Raw genomic sequence first — 13481 nt, 5'->3', positions numbered from 1 at the left:
CTTTCCAACCAACATAGTAATGACATTTTACAAGAATTAAGACATTTTTTTTCCATTTCTAGAACAATTAGAACTTGTCAGCTTTTGTCGAATTGTGTGTGTGCACGCTTGTGTAGGCATGGTTGTAGTAATAGAGGAGATAGGTGATAAAGCTCTTAAATGGTATTATTTACTGGTCTCTGAATCCCTGGATAAGTGACGCCCTGATAATATTGATATTATTAATGATATTATTAATATTGATAATATCATGTTGAGACGCAGAGCTCTTCATCAAACTGCTTGAAATTTTGTATTCCAATTTGCTCCCTTTCTGGAACAAATTATGCAAGTGCTACTTATAACTCTATTCACTTATTCCCATTATAACAGAAACAAATCCCTGATAGAAATTATGGTTACAATTAGAATCGCAACATTTAATTATATTTTTTGGAAGACAGAAAACCAAAAAAAAAAAAAAAGTTCAAGTTGTAATTTCTATTCAAATAACCATCTGAACTGATATGAATACTTTTCCCTTTTTTTTTTTTTTTTTTTTTTCTTTATACGTTCAATCTTATTCTAGATTGTAATAAACCCCATATCAATCGTTACCAGAGAGATACTTTGAAGAAAACTTTGAAAGTCTTACCCCGGGTCAAAAACTCGCATACAAAGAGGGGGCAAAAAAACAGGCCTGAGGGTTTTCTTGATATATTACGATGGATATTTGAATCCTCTTGCAAAATTCACATCTCGGTTGAAACTTGGAAAAGAAAAAGAAAGACCTATAATATCTCTGGTTAAAATCCACCACAGCAGGAATGAATACTTTGGGGAATCTGCCTGTTGAACACTAATTCCAGTGATTTCGCTCATTGACTCCTCAGGCTTAGGAATACAAAAGTAAACTCCAGAGGTTGAAGAGTTTTGCCGCAACGGTTTTGAGGTCGCCGTACGCTGTGAAAATACGTTCGCATCCGTTCGAAATGATTTGTTGATGCGAAGAACCATCTGACCTTTTTACTCTCAGAAGCCACCGATGTGCATCACCGCTCTGAGAAAACTGTGGGCCGGGAATGTTGGATCGCCACATTTGTGATGATTTTATTTATGAAATGCAGCGGTCCCACATTCCGCACTGGCAAACTTTTCAATCATTGATGAAGATGTGTAAAAAAAAAGTTTGTCTACTCCTCGGTTGTCCATTTACACGAGGATACCACGCCACTTGCTGGAAGGTTTCTATTCAAAACTACCTTTGATTTAATTTTATATTCTCATTCCACTACCGCTTGGTTTAGATCATCATCATAGACGTTGTCAGTTTTATAAAATAAAATAAAAAAAATCAGTTCTAGGGATGTTTTTAGCTTCTCATCAAGTTGCAAATTCATGTAACCAAAGACATAGAAATATGTTGCGTATATATAAATAAAAACTGTAAAATAATTCTTTTTTTTAAATCACATTAATCACATGAACCCTGCAGATTAATTCATATTAATCATAATAAATACCCATTCATTATTAATTGTGTTTTAGGGACGATAAGCAGACATATATATATATATATCACCCGAAGGCCCAATGTTCTGTGAGAGTTTGGCACAAACCAGGCATCATATATGTTTTTTTTCGGCATTTGCACTTTTAAAGGCGGTTCATTGTCTCATCTTTAACTGGAACGTCCCATCAAGAGACTCCTGTGTTATTTCAAGTTTTCCGTCTTGATGGACTTGGTTGAGGTACGATATATTATCGAAGTCCCAATCCAGTGGAATGATGGGATTTTGAGTCATGGTGCTCTTTGTGCGCATCATTTGGATTTTTAAAAATTAATCACATCAATCGGGATTATTTGTTAAAAACATTATTCCAGAGATTATCTCCGATGGTCGTGAGAAACGTAAAAGTCGGTATCGAATGTCACTTGTCTGAAGTTTGTGATCCTTGATGAGAAAATTCCAAATTTCTGACAAGCGAACTCTGGATGACTGATTTTGTTAAATATTGACTGTTGAAAAATAACTGCATAACCACGAGATACTCCCTCCTGTGAATCCAGTACTTCTAAATGAAATCCTTCAAAAACAACTTTTGAAGAGCTTCTAAAAAATACAAGCCCAAAAAAGAGAAAAAAAATACCCAGTTTTCCCCAAATTTCTGAATATCCCAGGGTCTACTTGAATGAAAGCAAATTATCCAAATAACTACCAACATTTCAAACCCGCTACAGACATGAAATCAAACTAGGGCACCATTGCCTGATCATAAATCAAATTACATCACATCCTTGTTGGCAAATATCTCAAATAAACCAATATTTGGTGATTCTGTACGGTGTCATTCACTGCTAGGTGTGGAATAAAGGAGAAACCTTTACCAGGTGACTTGAATTTGGTATATATTGTACTGTATAACCCTCTTTGTATTGCTGCGAGCTTGTAAACACACCATCACCAGCTGGATTGCATTTAAAGGTATTGCATTTGTCAGCTCTTAACTTTCCTGATATGCTCCGTGTCCAGCAGATGCACTTTTGTTTGCCAGGTTTGTGTTCCTCTGCTGAGGCTGCAGCCCTGCAGCAGCTGCTCTCTGGCGCTCATCCATCACCTGCGGCGTCTCGGAAAAATATATCGATTTCCCCCCCCCGCCCTCATCCACTGATCACTGCTCCCGCAACAATTAGAATAGAGAAACTTTTTTGTCAGAGGAACCTTCAATTCTATTGCGCGTTCAATATATTCATCGATAAAAGATTTTTCCATTATTCTGAGATTACCATACATTGGCTGATGTTAAATGACACATGATAAAATATATTTGGATTTATTGGATTTATCTCAATGTCAAAATGAGGTAACATGCCGGTATAATAAACTATATAGAGATTTGGAAAAAAAGCCACACACCAAAAGCGCTCCAAAAATAAAGATAATTTATTTTAAATATAGTACAAAAATGACGTTTCAAGTAAACACAGGCTCTTCCTCGGATGCTTACCAGAGATATGTGTTTTTTTGACCTAACTGGGTAGCGGATGTGCGTGTTTTTTCCTTTTTTCTATTATAATATAGCATATATAATATATATAGCAATTCATTATAGCATGAAAAAAGAAGTCATTCACTGTTTTCATGGTAGTATTACACTTAAAATACAATATCATGCATACTATCTCCATTATTTATTTGCTCTTCATTCATGTTTAGATAGAAGGCAGAATATTTTGTATGAAAATACAAAACATAATCAAAGAAATATCCAGATATTTGCCATTTAAACCAAACTGTGGGTGAATGTTCACTGTGTTAATATATAGCATTGTTTTTGTCTTATTTCGTATTTACTCATTTTTTTACACTCAGCGCCAATTCACCGTCTCGATGTAAATACATGGCGGGAATATTGTTGTTATATATGTATTCCAATATGTGTTTCTTTTGTATGACCCTTGAGAAAAACAAAGTCATAAATCCTCTAAAATACCTTTCTCTATGATTAAATGCTCTTCAGTTACTGTGAAGCCACTTAAATGGATTTAAAGTTGAAGCCGACCAATCTGGTATTGCTCGCTAAGGGAAAAAACTTTGAGGGATTATCAACACAAAAGGTGTAATCAATGAAATGGAGGAAAGTCAGAGTTTAATATCACTAAGTCATAATCAGGTTAACTTCTCATCAGATAAATGCTCGCGTGTGAATGTGCACGCGATGTTTATTACACTTTAACGTTCAGCACTTGAACGCATCTCTGAATGTCAAGACAAGTCAAAGAAAATAATGAGATTTTAGCGCTCGGCGAAACTTGCGCACGCTGGTCTTTGCATGTAGTTACTCTAAAATTGGATGAACAAATGCGTAGACTCGGTGTTCTGGCTGCGGATATTCCCACCTCGGGCTTTTAAAATCTTCTAAAGCACATATGTCAAACTCAAGGCCCGCGAAAACATCTTAAAAGGTCTGATTGTCTTAAAATAAATAAGTCAATCACGTGCATTGACCATAAACAACAATTCCCACAATTCTTGCCGATCATGTTACGTGCAAAGTGGCGGGATCCCGCCATTGGATGCACATCAATTCCATTTTCAACAAGTGGAAGCGAAAAATGCAAACGATCCCTAAAGAAGAGAAAAGTTGACGGTTTTGAGCGGATGGTATTTTTCTTTATTCACTTGGATAGTTTGATCAGTCTCTTAACCTAATAATTCAAAAGTATTTATGTTTTAACAGAGCAACCGGTAAACCTCTATGCAAATGCCTGTGTAACATTTAGGATTCGAACGAAATGCAGTTATGTAACATTAGAAGTAGTTGCATTTATTTTGCATTACATGTGGTTGCGTTTCGTTACCGTTCCATGTGGCCCTTTGAGGCCAACCGTTCCGCTGACGTGGCCCTCGCTGAAAATGAGTTTGACATCGCCGTTCTAACGTGAAGGCTTCAGTGCAAATTCAAAAGTCTTTTTAAAGTCGTGTCGATCCGAAAAAGTTAACGCCGTCCCGCTAACTTTGATCCGCCGGCGCATTTTTTTTAGCCGATCTATCGGCTCTATCATTAAAGCACTGTGGGAGTCTGCCGCTATCTTTCTTTTCTGTCTTTATCAAATCATCACATCCTGTCTCTTTCTTTGTCTGCAATTCTGAATGAGCATCACATGTTACATGAGAGAAAAAAAAAAACTAGCCCGTGCCGTTCTCAGATGTAAAGTCCCCGTGTCGATAAACAAGGCGGTCTCAACAGAATTTGACGAGCGTTGTGACATCTGCCTTGTACACGTCTTCACTCGCCATGGTCTGCAAACTCCACCACTATCCAAGACTTGTGCAGACAATTTGTCATTTTAAGTGGGCTGCACTGACTCACGCTCAGACAGCGCGAGAGAGAGAGAGAGAGAGAAGTTATTTCATTGTTTATTTATTCCAGTTTCTGAACTTTTCCGCAGTATTTCCAGGACCGGAGCATTGGACGTAATTCTCGTTTGCTTCTTTTCAGAAAACCAAACATCTAAAACACACTGATTAATTTTTTTTTTTTGTCTTGCTATGTTCTGCTTTTTGATTTATATTTATATTAATATTTATTTCTTTTTTTTTTTTTGACATTTTAACTGTTATGCTGGTGTGACAAAGGAATTTCCCCCTATGGGGATCAATAAAGTTTATTTTATCTCAGATTTATTTATCGAATTCCACCGCCGACCGGAGCTCGTTGGGTCGGCTGTTCCAGTCGTCCCAGCTTTACATGCACATTAAGAACAACGTCATGAGCTCAAAGACCGGTAAGGTGATATATTCAGAAGTGACATCTTCCTCTTCTTGCGTCGAGAAACTGGGTTTTATCCTGGCATCCTTTTCACAGCCGATTGCCACTAATGTCATTAAAATACCATGAAGTACCAATTTGTTACTGTGACTTGCTTGCAGCTGTCTACAATTTGGATGCTGGCAGGGTATTCTTTCACTCATAAGCTGCAAAATTATTTTGCTATTCTCACATTATTCTCTACGCTTTTCTGTCTGCATATTTAACCGATCGGTGTTTCAGCTGGTGATTTACATAAATTCTTTTTTTATGTCTATTTTATGTGAAAAATTGCTGCAAAGATCCTTATGTTCCCCTTTAAAACATCCCCAATGTTCCCTATAGTATAAAACTCAGCTGAAGCATCAAACCAAATCATTTTGTTTTTTTAATTAAGTCGGTCATTTAGTCCTCAATTCGGTCGTCATTATATATTCTTTTCAGTTTTCAGTGTTATGGTTTTACAACTGAGTTCAGGCTCAAATTAGCAATGTACCATAAAATCCGCCATTTGATGTTCAGCTGTATCAATATACGTACGCCCACCCATCAACCCATCCTCATATTTTTAATCGTCTTCTCGTCCGTGCGTCCCGAGAACTAGCGCTGGTTCTCGGAATAATACGCGCGGCCTAATTTTTCTGTCTTTTCGCCGTCGCCCCCAGCTCACTCCTGCAAGCAGCCGCGGAGCCCGGCCAACGCCGACGTGATGGGTCTGGACCTGGCCTCCTACGGTTACACCCTGGTGTACACCTGTCAGCCGGGATTTTTCCTTTCCGGGGGTTCGGAGCATCGCGTCTGCCGCTCGGATGGCAGCTGGACTGGCAAGGTGCCGGTGTGCAGGGGTACGTGACTCGCAGAGGTCCGCTAGGGCAGATGATGGAGAACCGTGGCGGCGGAGAGGGGACCCCATAAAATATTCAAGGGAAAGATTTTCGCACTTGGAATGCGGGTGGAGGAAAAAGGGGCCGCAGTGTGCAGCCGTGCTGTCGACGTCCTTTTCGCTACGGCTCGATTCAGTTCAGTCTTGATTTGTGAATATTTATGTCGGAAATTAGCCCGTCGAGATCCCGACGAACTCGCGAAAAGTTTATTTTTACAGGATTGAGTCGTAGCACCCTCGCGCAGTAGATCTTCATGATATACGTCTTTATGTTTTCATGCAGTCGGGTCCAAACCGCATGAGAAAACTGTCAAGCCTGTTCCGGGGACGCCGAGCCCTAAAGTAACCGGTGAGTTCTGAAGATCCCTACTTTTTCATCACCAAGTTATCAGTCCCGAGTCTGTCGTTCCAGTGTCGCCATCCGGAACTCGAAACCCCCGTTTCTTGATAAAGTCAAAATTCCCTCAGCTAGAGTCAAATATTCTTCCCGGAAATGTCGAACATTGTTAAAGTTCAATTGATCAGGAGGATCATACAAATGTTAAAATGTTAAAAACAAAAGACGATCAGTTAGCATATCATACAAGTGTTTTTGTCGGTGGTATTTTATTTGTTTGTTTGTTTGTTTTGAAAAATCCTCTCCAGCCCCTTTTAACATTTATTGCATCAAAATTATATTTATGTATTTATGAAATTATTTATATTTATGTCCACAAAACAGGACTTAATCCTGCATCGCAGGATGAGGAGACAACAACCAATTGTAATCACTCAAAAATTTGAACACGTTTTAAACAAAATGAATGTTTGCAGCTTTTATTTTGAGAGCTGGTGGCCGTCCAAGCAGAAAGTTGGGGGTTCAACTCCCTGACCCTCCCCTGCACGCCGGAGCGTCCAAGGAAAAGACACTGAACCCCAAAATTCCTTGCAAAAGTACCATAAAAGCTGAGGGCGGTTTGCGTTTATTAGACGTCCCGTCAGAGCAGATTTCACATGAAAAGGATGTCTCTGTCACATCCTTCATTGGACGTTTTTTTGACATTTCTTTTTGATTCAAAATTGCAATTTAGGCTTTTTGATGAACGTAAAGCAAGTTAGATGTAACCTACCATTTTACCGCCGCTTTGTATCCCAAGAGTAACAAGTATAGATCATCCCGCGCTTCTTAAGACAAGCGAGTCATTAGATAGGGACGGGCGACGGAGCAGGTCGCCGTGTCGTAATGAAGATCTAAATCCCTGCTGTGCTGAGTAAACTGAGTCAACCCCAATCCTCGACTCAGTGGAGCAGAGTCGCCACGGGTCCATAAAAGGCACAAGGAACGTTTACCGTGGGAATTGTATTTTATTGTTATATGGGTGTCATAAAACTTAAGATAGAAATCCACATTTGTACAACTCCTGGGTGAGAAAGGACAGAAATAAAAAGACGCGTCGGCTGTGGATGCGCATAAAAAATATTCAGAAATACGTGGTGACGGAGTGAAACAAAACTCACTAAATTTAGAAATGTATTTTCTCAAACCTGTTGGGGGAAAAAAAATGGATTGAGAAATTTGGGTTTTACATCAGCGGGTCTTTTTCCCGTTGGACGTTGACGCACGGTGTGTGTCAAGGTGTTTCGACTCTCGCAACGCCGAGGTAAATTGTAAATTCAAATATACTTTTTATCAGCAAACACCGGGGGCGCGATAAGTTTGATCCAATTCTAGTGAAACGATTCAGTATATGACCAGCAGAAGAGAAAAAAAATACTTTCACAAAATAGTTTTTTTTTTTAAATTATTTATTTTATTTATTTATTTCGTTTTAATTTTGGTGGTGGTTTGATGCATTTTTTTTGTTTGTTTGTTTTTTTGGTTTGTTTTGTTCGTTTTTTTTTTTGTTTTGTTTTTTTTTAAGGTCCTATCCAGAAAATGTGATTTTTATCTCAAAAATTCATAAAGATGAAGGACTTTTCTTGATTTTTTTTTTTTCTAGTTTTTTATTTCGTTTTTGACACCATTTTTTTTTTTTTGTTTGTCTTTTTTGGTTTGCTTTGTTGGGTTTTTTTTTTTATTAAGGTCCGATCCAGAAAATATGATTTTTATCTCACAAATTCATGAGAATAAAGGACTTTTCTCAATTTTTTTTTTTTTTTTCCAAAATCTTTATTTTGCATATTATTGATCTTTTTCTTTTGTTTTTGATGAACGCTGGTAGTTGTATTAATAAAATCATTTTTTAGTTCCCGGCAGATACTAATTAATCTTAGATAATACATGATAATACATGTCTTTTAAATACAAGTTAGCGTTCCACGGGTATATTCACATATCGTTCCTGGATGTTTTGGATTATTTTGGATTATGATTAATTAAGATAGACAAACAATATTCGAAAGATGGTGTTATTCCAAGGACAAACAAACATTGCTACCAGCTGTCTGATAAGTTTAATGGGCTGTATATCTAATCCACCAACGTTGTACTAAACACATAACAGGGAGTTGTAAATGTTTGACTTTTTGATTCTTTTGCATAACTTTGCAAAACACGGATAGAAACATTTTTGACCGGATCATTTTTTTGCGATTTCTCCCAAAAAAGTCCCAGATGATGTCTTTGCTCCCGATTTCGTCTGGAAAGGCTCGTACGATTACAAGGGACAGAAACAGCCGATGACATTGACAGTCGCGAGCTTTAATGCCACGACTGGGAAAGTCAATGTAACTTTAACCGACAGCGGCGTGGAGTTTCTGCTCTCCGGTGAGTCATTTATAAATCATTTGTCTTCTACTTCCTTTCCCATCTGCCGTCCTCCTCCTCCTCCGCTACCTTTGTGCGCCACTTCCATTTATGTCGAGTGCGGCTCGTGTCAATCAGTCAATCACAAAATGATCTCATGCATGAGACTGGAAATTAACTATTGGTTTTAAAGACGGATGTATTAGTCTGCATCGACTGGCTGACAAACTGTCCGTTCAAGTGTCACCGCTCCGCTCTCCTCCTCTTTCCGCTCCTTTTCATTTTTCCGGCGGGGCGAGCGCGCCGCTTTCGGTCCTCCGTCCGACGCGCGTCGATGGGTTATTTCCGCAGATTTCGCCGTAAACATCCGCCCCGAGTGAAAACGGTCAGAGATTCCTCGTAAGAAACGCGTCGGCGATGGTTTAAAACCACGATAACGGCGGAAAAAGCTAAAAAAATGGTATGATGACAGTTCATATGAAAAGGTCGCTTTTCGGATGGATCATTATATTCCTCAAAATTGCATCGCCGAGCATTTTTTCCCAGCCGGGGTCAAACAACTCACGCTTATTACTTTTGATATAATTGCTTCAAAGATCCGCGTTATGGACTCTGCGTATATAAACTGGAAGTCGACTGGAATTCCAGGTGGTAATTGCGGTTATTCTGTATTCTCCCTGTAAACCCCTCGGCCTCTTTTTCTCTTTTTAATCATTCTACCCCACTTAAATTGTCCCGTCCCTTTATTTGCATCATTTTTCTTTTTGCCTCTTGTCTTTTTCATTGTAGGAGTGTATAAACGCCAGGAGGCACGGTTAATGCTCCTGCTGTACCAGATGAGAGCACTGGCCCACAGCTCCTTGAGCAGGATTACTGATGAGACCTGGGCAATGGATGGATTTGTGAGTATACACAGGAATTCAAAGTAGCTGGTGATCCTTTAAGAATAATCACGAGCCGTGACTACTTGTTTTGATGATTTGGTTTTTTTACGGGTGTTTTCGCAGGGGGGGGGTTGGGCCTGCGACTGCTTCGGTTTGAGAAAAAAATTAAATAAATGAAACGTCTGGCCTCTCTTTGCGTGGTCACATTGCAAAAAACTCCCATTTTAATTTTGTAAACATGATGACAAAGGAAAGTCATTATCTATTTTTGTGGGTGTATTTCTATATTGGCTTTGCATCAGTTGCACCAGGGGCTCTTTGTCGACCACCAAAGGGTTTTGTCAGCCAATTTGATGAAGAGGCTCAGACACTCATCTGACAGGGGACCCGGAGTCACTGAAAGCACACGTTTTTGTTTTGTTTTTTTTTTTCTTGGAAATGAAAGCTTCCCCAGCCTCTAGAATAAACTTCAAGGTCCACTTAATAGCAATGCTTGACAGTTAATAGCACATAGATGAGCTATTTTTAATATGACAAAGCTTTGGGGAGAATGAATGATAATAATAATAATACTGATAATACATTTTGGTGGTAGATTTACAAAATAAACACGTTGTTTCGGTGGATACAGTTGAAAATTTTCTGTTTTTTCTTTTTTTTTTTTTTTTTGGGAATTAGGTTTCAGCTGAGCCGGAGGGCGGCAGCTACGTGTTTCAAGGATACATCGAGGGTAAAGACTATGGACAGTTTGGACTGCAGAGACTTGGTACGTGGCTTTTCAGATATAAAGAGCAGCTTCTCTGCTTTCCACACAGACAAAAACCTCAATCTAATACTTTTATCACCAAAACAACTTGTTCAAATTGGATAAGCCATACAGTTCTTTGGCGAGGCTTAATTAACTTCCTAATTTGCAATAATTGTAAGCGGTAGAGAGACCGCTCTCTGAGTGCTACTCAGCTGCCGTTCTGCACAAAGTTTATTACGGGCCTTCGCGTCGTCGCCATTCGTGTCTTCTCGCTCGAAGTAGCGGTTTTCATCGTCTCGTGGTCGTCTTTAACGAGATTAGCTCAGTTTGCAACCGTCTTTATCAGTGTGATCATTATGTTTGTCTTATTTATCAACCGCCCGTTGCGTCTCCTGCTCGTCGTTACCGAGATCGTCTTCGTCATTAACGGCGGAATACTCATAACTCCGCGCCGTTATATTCGGCTTCTCTTCAGTGTTTATTAATATCTCTTAACATCTATCATTCCCGTGCAATAAAGTGTTCGGTAAGTATGCTATAGAGTCTAATAAAATGTTTTTATTTTCAGGTTTGAGCGTGAGAGAGAATGTTACACTCACTGACCCTGAAACCAACGCCTCCACCAATAGCAGTTCTGTTGCTGTCGCAATCCTTGTGCCTTTCTTTGCCCTCATCTTTGCAGGACTTGGGTTTTATCTCTACAAACAGCGGTATGTAGTCCATCCTGGCAGGGAGTTCAATTAAAATCTCAATGATTGTTTATTTCTGTCTGCTTTCTTTGTGAGGACCGAAAAAAAATAGAAAGAAATATCACACCTCAGGCTGAGTTTTAAAAGTTTACCACATATTTGATCTTGTAGAAATCTATATTTTTGAAAAGCTGCTACAGTTTTAGCCAAAGGAATTGCGCCTCATAAAAAGACGGTACACTCTGGCCCACTTCCTCGGTGTGCTTTATTGCAGCGTGTTTCCTCACTGGATACAGTAGATTTCTATGAGATGCTTCAAAAGCATGATGCAAGATTATTCAACGTGTTAGCGCCACAAACCGCATTAGACAACAGCGTACGCCGGCCATTAATGCCCAATCACTTGGAATGGGATGGAGGTGTGCACGTTGCACAGCCAGGTATATTTTATCTTGATATTAACTGATGACTTTCTCAAACAGTGTAGGCTCATTACTGCAGCCGTTAAAAAAAAAAAAAAAAAAAAAAAAAAAAAACATCAATAAATAAATACCGGAAGCCTTCGACTTCTCTTTGCAACAATAATTAACGCTCAGCCCTGCGACGCTACTGCGGCATTTCACGCAAAGATAATGTACCGGTCTGGGCGAGGGGGGAAAAAAAAAAAAAAGAAGACGGTAATTGTCATTTTGTCTGTGAACTAACACACACCCTCCTCCCTCCATCCAGGAAAACAGATAAAGCGCAGTACACAGGATGTTCAGTCCATGAGAACAACAATGGACAGGCCACTTTTGAGAACCCTATGTACAACACAAATACAAAAGCTGCTGAGGGAAAAGTCGTCCGCTTTGACCCCAATCTCAACACCATCTGCACCATGGTTTGATATCTGCGGACAGACGACGGGGGGAAAGAGAGGGAGCTCCACTTCTCTTTTGTTTGCCCAACATGAACATATATATATATATATAGACAGAGAGAGAGAGAAATATTTATAATTTTCCTGTTTCTGGTGGTCACACACAGGATTGAGCAGAAACAAAAAGCACACTTTCAGCAACACTTAGGCACCGGCAAATGGACCGTGTACAGAAGGTATGGAATAAAAGAAGACGGAGGAAGATGAGGCTCCACAACTTTCTAGATCTTCCAGCAGATTGTTGAGAAGTGGTCTTTACACTCTGTGAGTGTAGGTTTATGAGTAAAAGAACCTCTGGTTTATACAGTTCATAGAGTATATTATGCTCTATTGTATAGTTTCAGAGGTGTTTCTTCACAATGCCAAATGAGACATTTAACGTTTTGTTTCAAGCCCAGATCTAGACGCAGTTGTGTTTTTGCCTTAGTCTCGCATCGAACCTGATGAGGGTATTTTCTCTGACGAAGATGACAAGCCTCTCAACTGTGAGTCGAACGGTGCGTTTTTCAGAGTCTATTTTACAAGCCGTGGGATGTGTGTGGATTGGAGGTTTTAAAAAAAAAAAAAAAAAAAAATGGACCTGCCTCTGTTTGACTATTGTTGGTGCTGTTGTCTTTTCAAAATTATACGGTCAATTATACCTCCTAATTGGATGGTCCCTCCACCGGATGAAATATATATGGCCAGGGACTCAGTGACTGGAGTGCAGTACACGTTTTCCATTTCAATTTGGAAAGCCAGGGCTTTTATTGTTACTGTGCAGGTTCTCTGGAAAAAGCAAAACAAAAAAAACAAAAAAACAAAAAAAAAACTCTCTTCATGACCGATATAGTCAATATAGAGTTTATTATTAAGTTGTGTGAAATAGATTTGTTTTTGACAGACACTTTGTCTTAACCTATGAGCATTAAAAAAAAAAAAAAAAAAAAAAACAGACTACTCTGTGAGTCAGGTCAAGTGATGAAGTACTTTTTACGGCGTTGTCAAGTGGGGCCACAATGAAATCATCTATTTAACAGTCTACCTAAGTTATTGAGACACTTCATAAAGCAGATATCTTTAATTGTTCCTTTATATTAAGACCTTTCTATTCAGTCTTTACTTTCCAAATCAAACATCTCTAGTGAATTAACCTTCGTCCAAATCTGTACGCATCGAGCATCTCAAAGTAGGAGTTCTTTGTCGCGTTGTTTCAGGGGCGTTGGAAGAAGGTTTTGAACAAAACGATACGTGGAAAGACGGCTGCTTTAGGTTACCAGTGCTTGAGCTTCCAAAACCGCAAACATGTTCGACGGCGCCCTGCAGAGAGAAAAGAATTTTCTGTATTTTATGTATTTT

The 13481-nt window shown here is 39.1% G+C and overlaps 1 protein-coding gene across 1 annotated transcript in view; it reads left to right on the top strand.

Moving 5' to 3' along the window:
- LOC147229209 (CUB and sushi domain-containing protein 3-like) overlaps positions 1–13075 on the top strand; it is a 229753-nt gene extending 216678 nt beyond the window's left edge. Inside the window, exons 64-70 of the mRNA XM_086156075.1 lie at positions 5958–6137; positions 6459–6524; positions 8763–8921; positions 9690–9802; positions 10463–10550; positions 11101–11242; positions 11951–13075. Coding sequence (XP_086012201.1) covers positions 5958–6137; positions 6459–6524; positions 8763–8921; positions 9690–9802; positions 10463–10550; positions 11101–11242; positions 11951–12110 — 908 coding nt within the window. The 3' untranslated portion in view covers positions 12111–13075. The remainder of the gene's footprint in view (positions 1–5957; positions 6138–6458; positions 6525–8762; positions 8922–9689; positions 9803–10462; positions 10551–11100; positions 11243–11950) is intronic.
- The last annotated feature ends 406 nt before the right edge of the window (positions 13076–13481 follow it).

The sequence above is a fragment of the Fistularia commersonii genome, chromosome 11 (genome assembly GCF_037954325.1).
Source record: "Fistularia commersonii isolate RoL2024-O1a breed Wild chromosome 11, RoL_Fcom_v1.0, whole genome shotgun sequence".
Classification (NCBI taxonomy): domain Eukaryota; kingdom Metazoa; phylum Chordata; class Actinopteri; order Syngnathiformes; family Fistulariidae; genus Fistularia; species Fistularia commersonii.
Note: the sequence above shows the minus strand (reverse complement) of the source record. Positions and strands in the feature narration are given on the sequence as shown.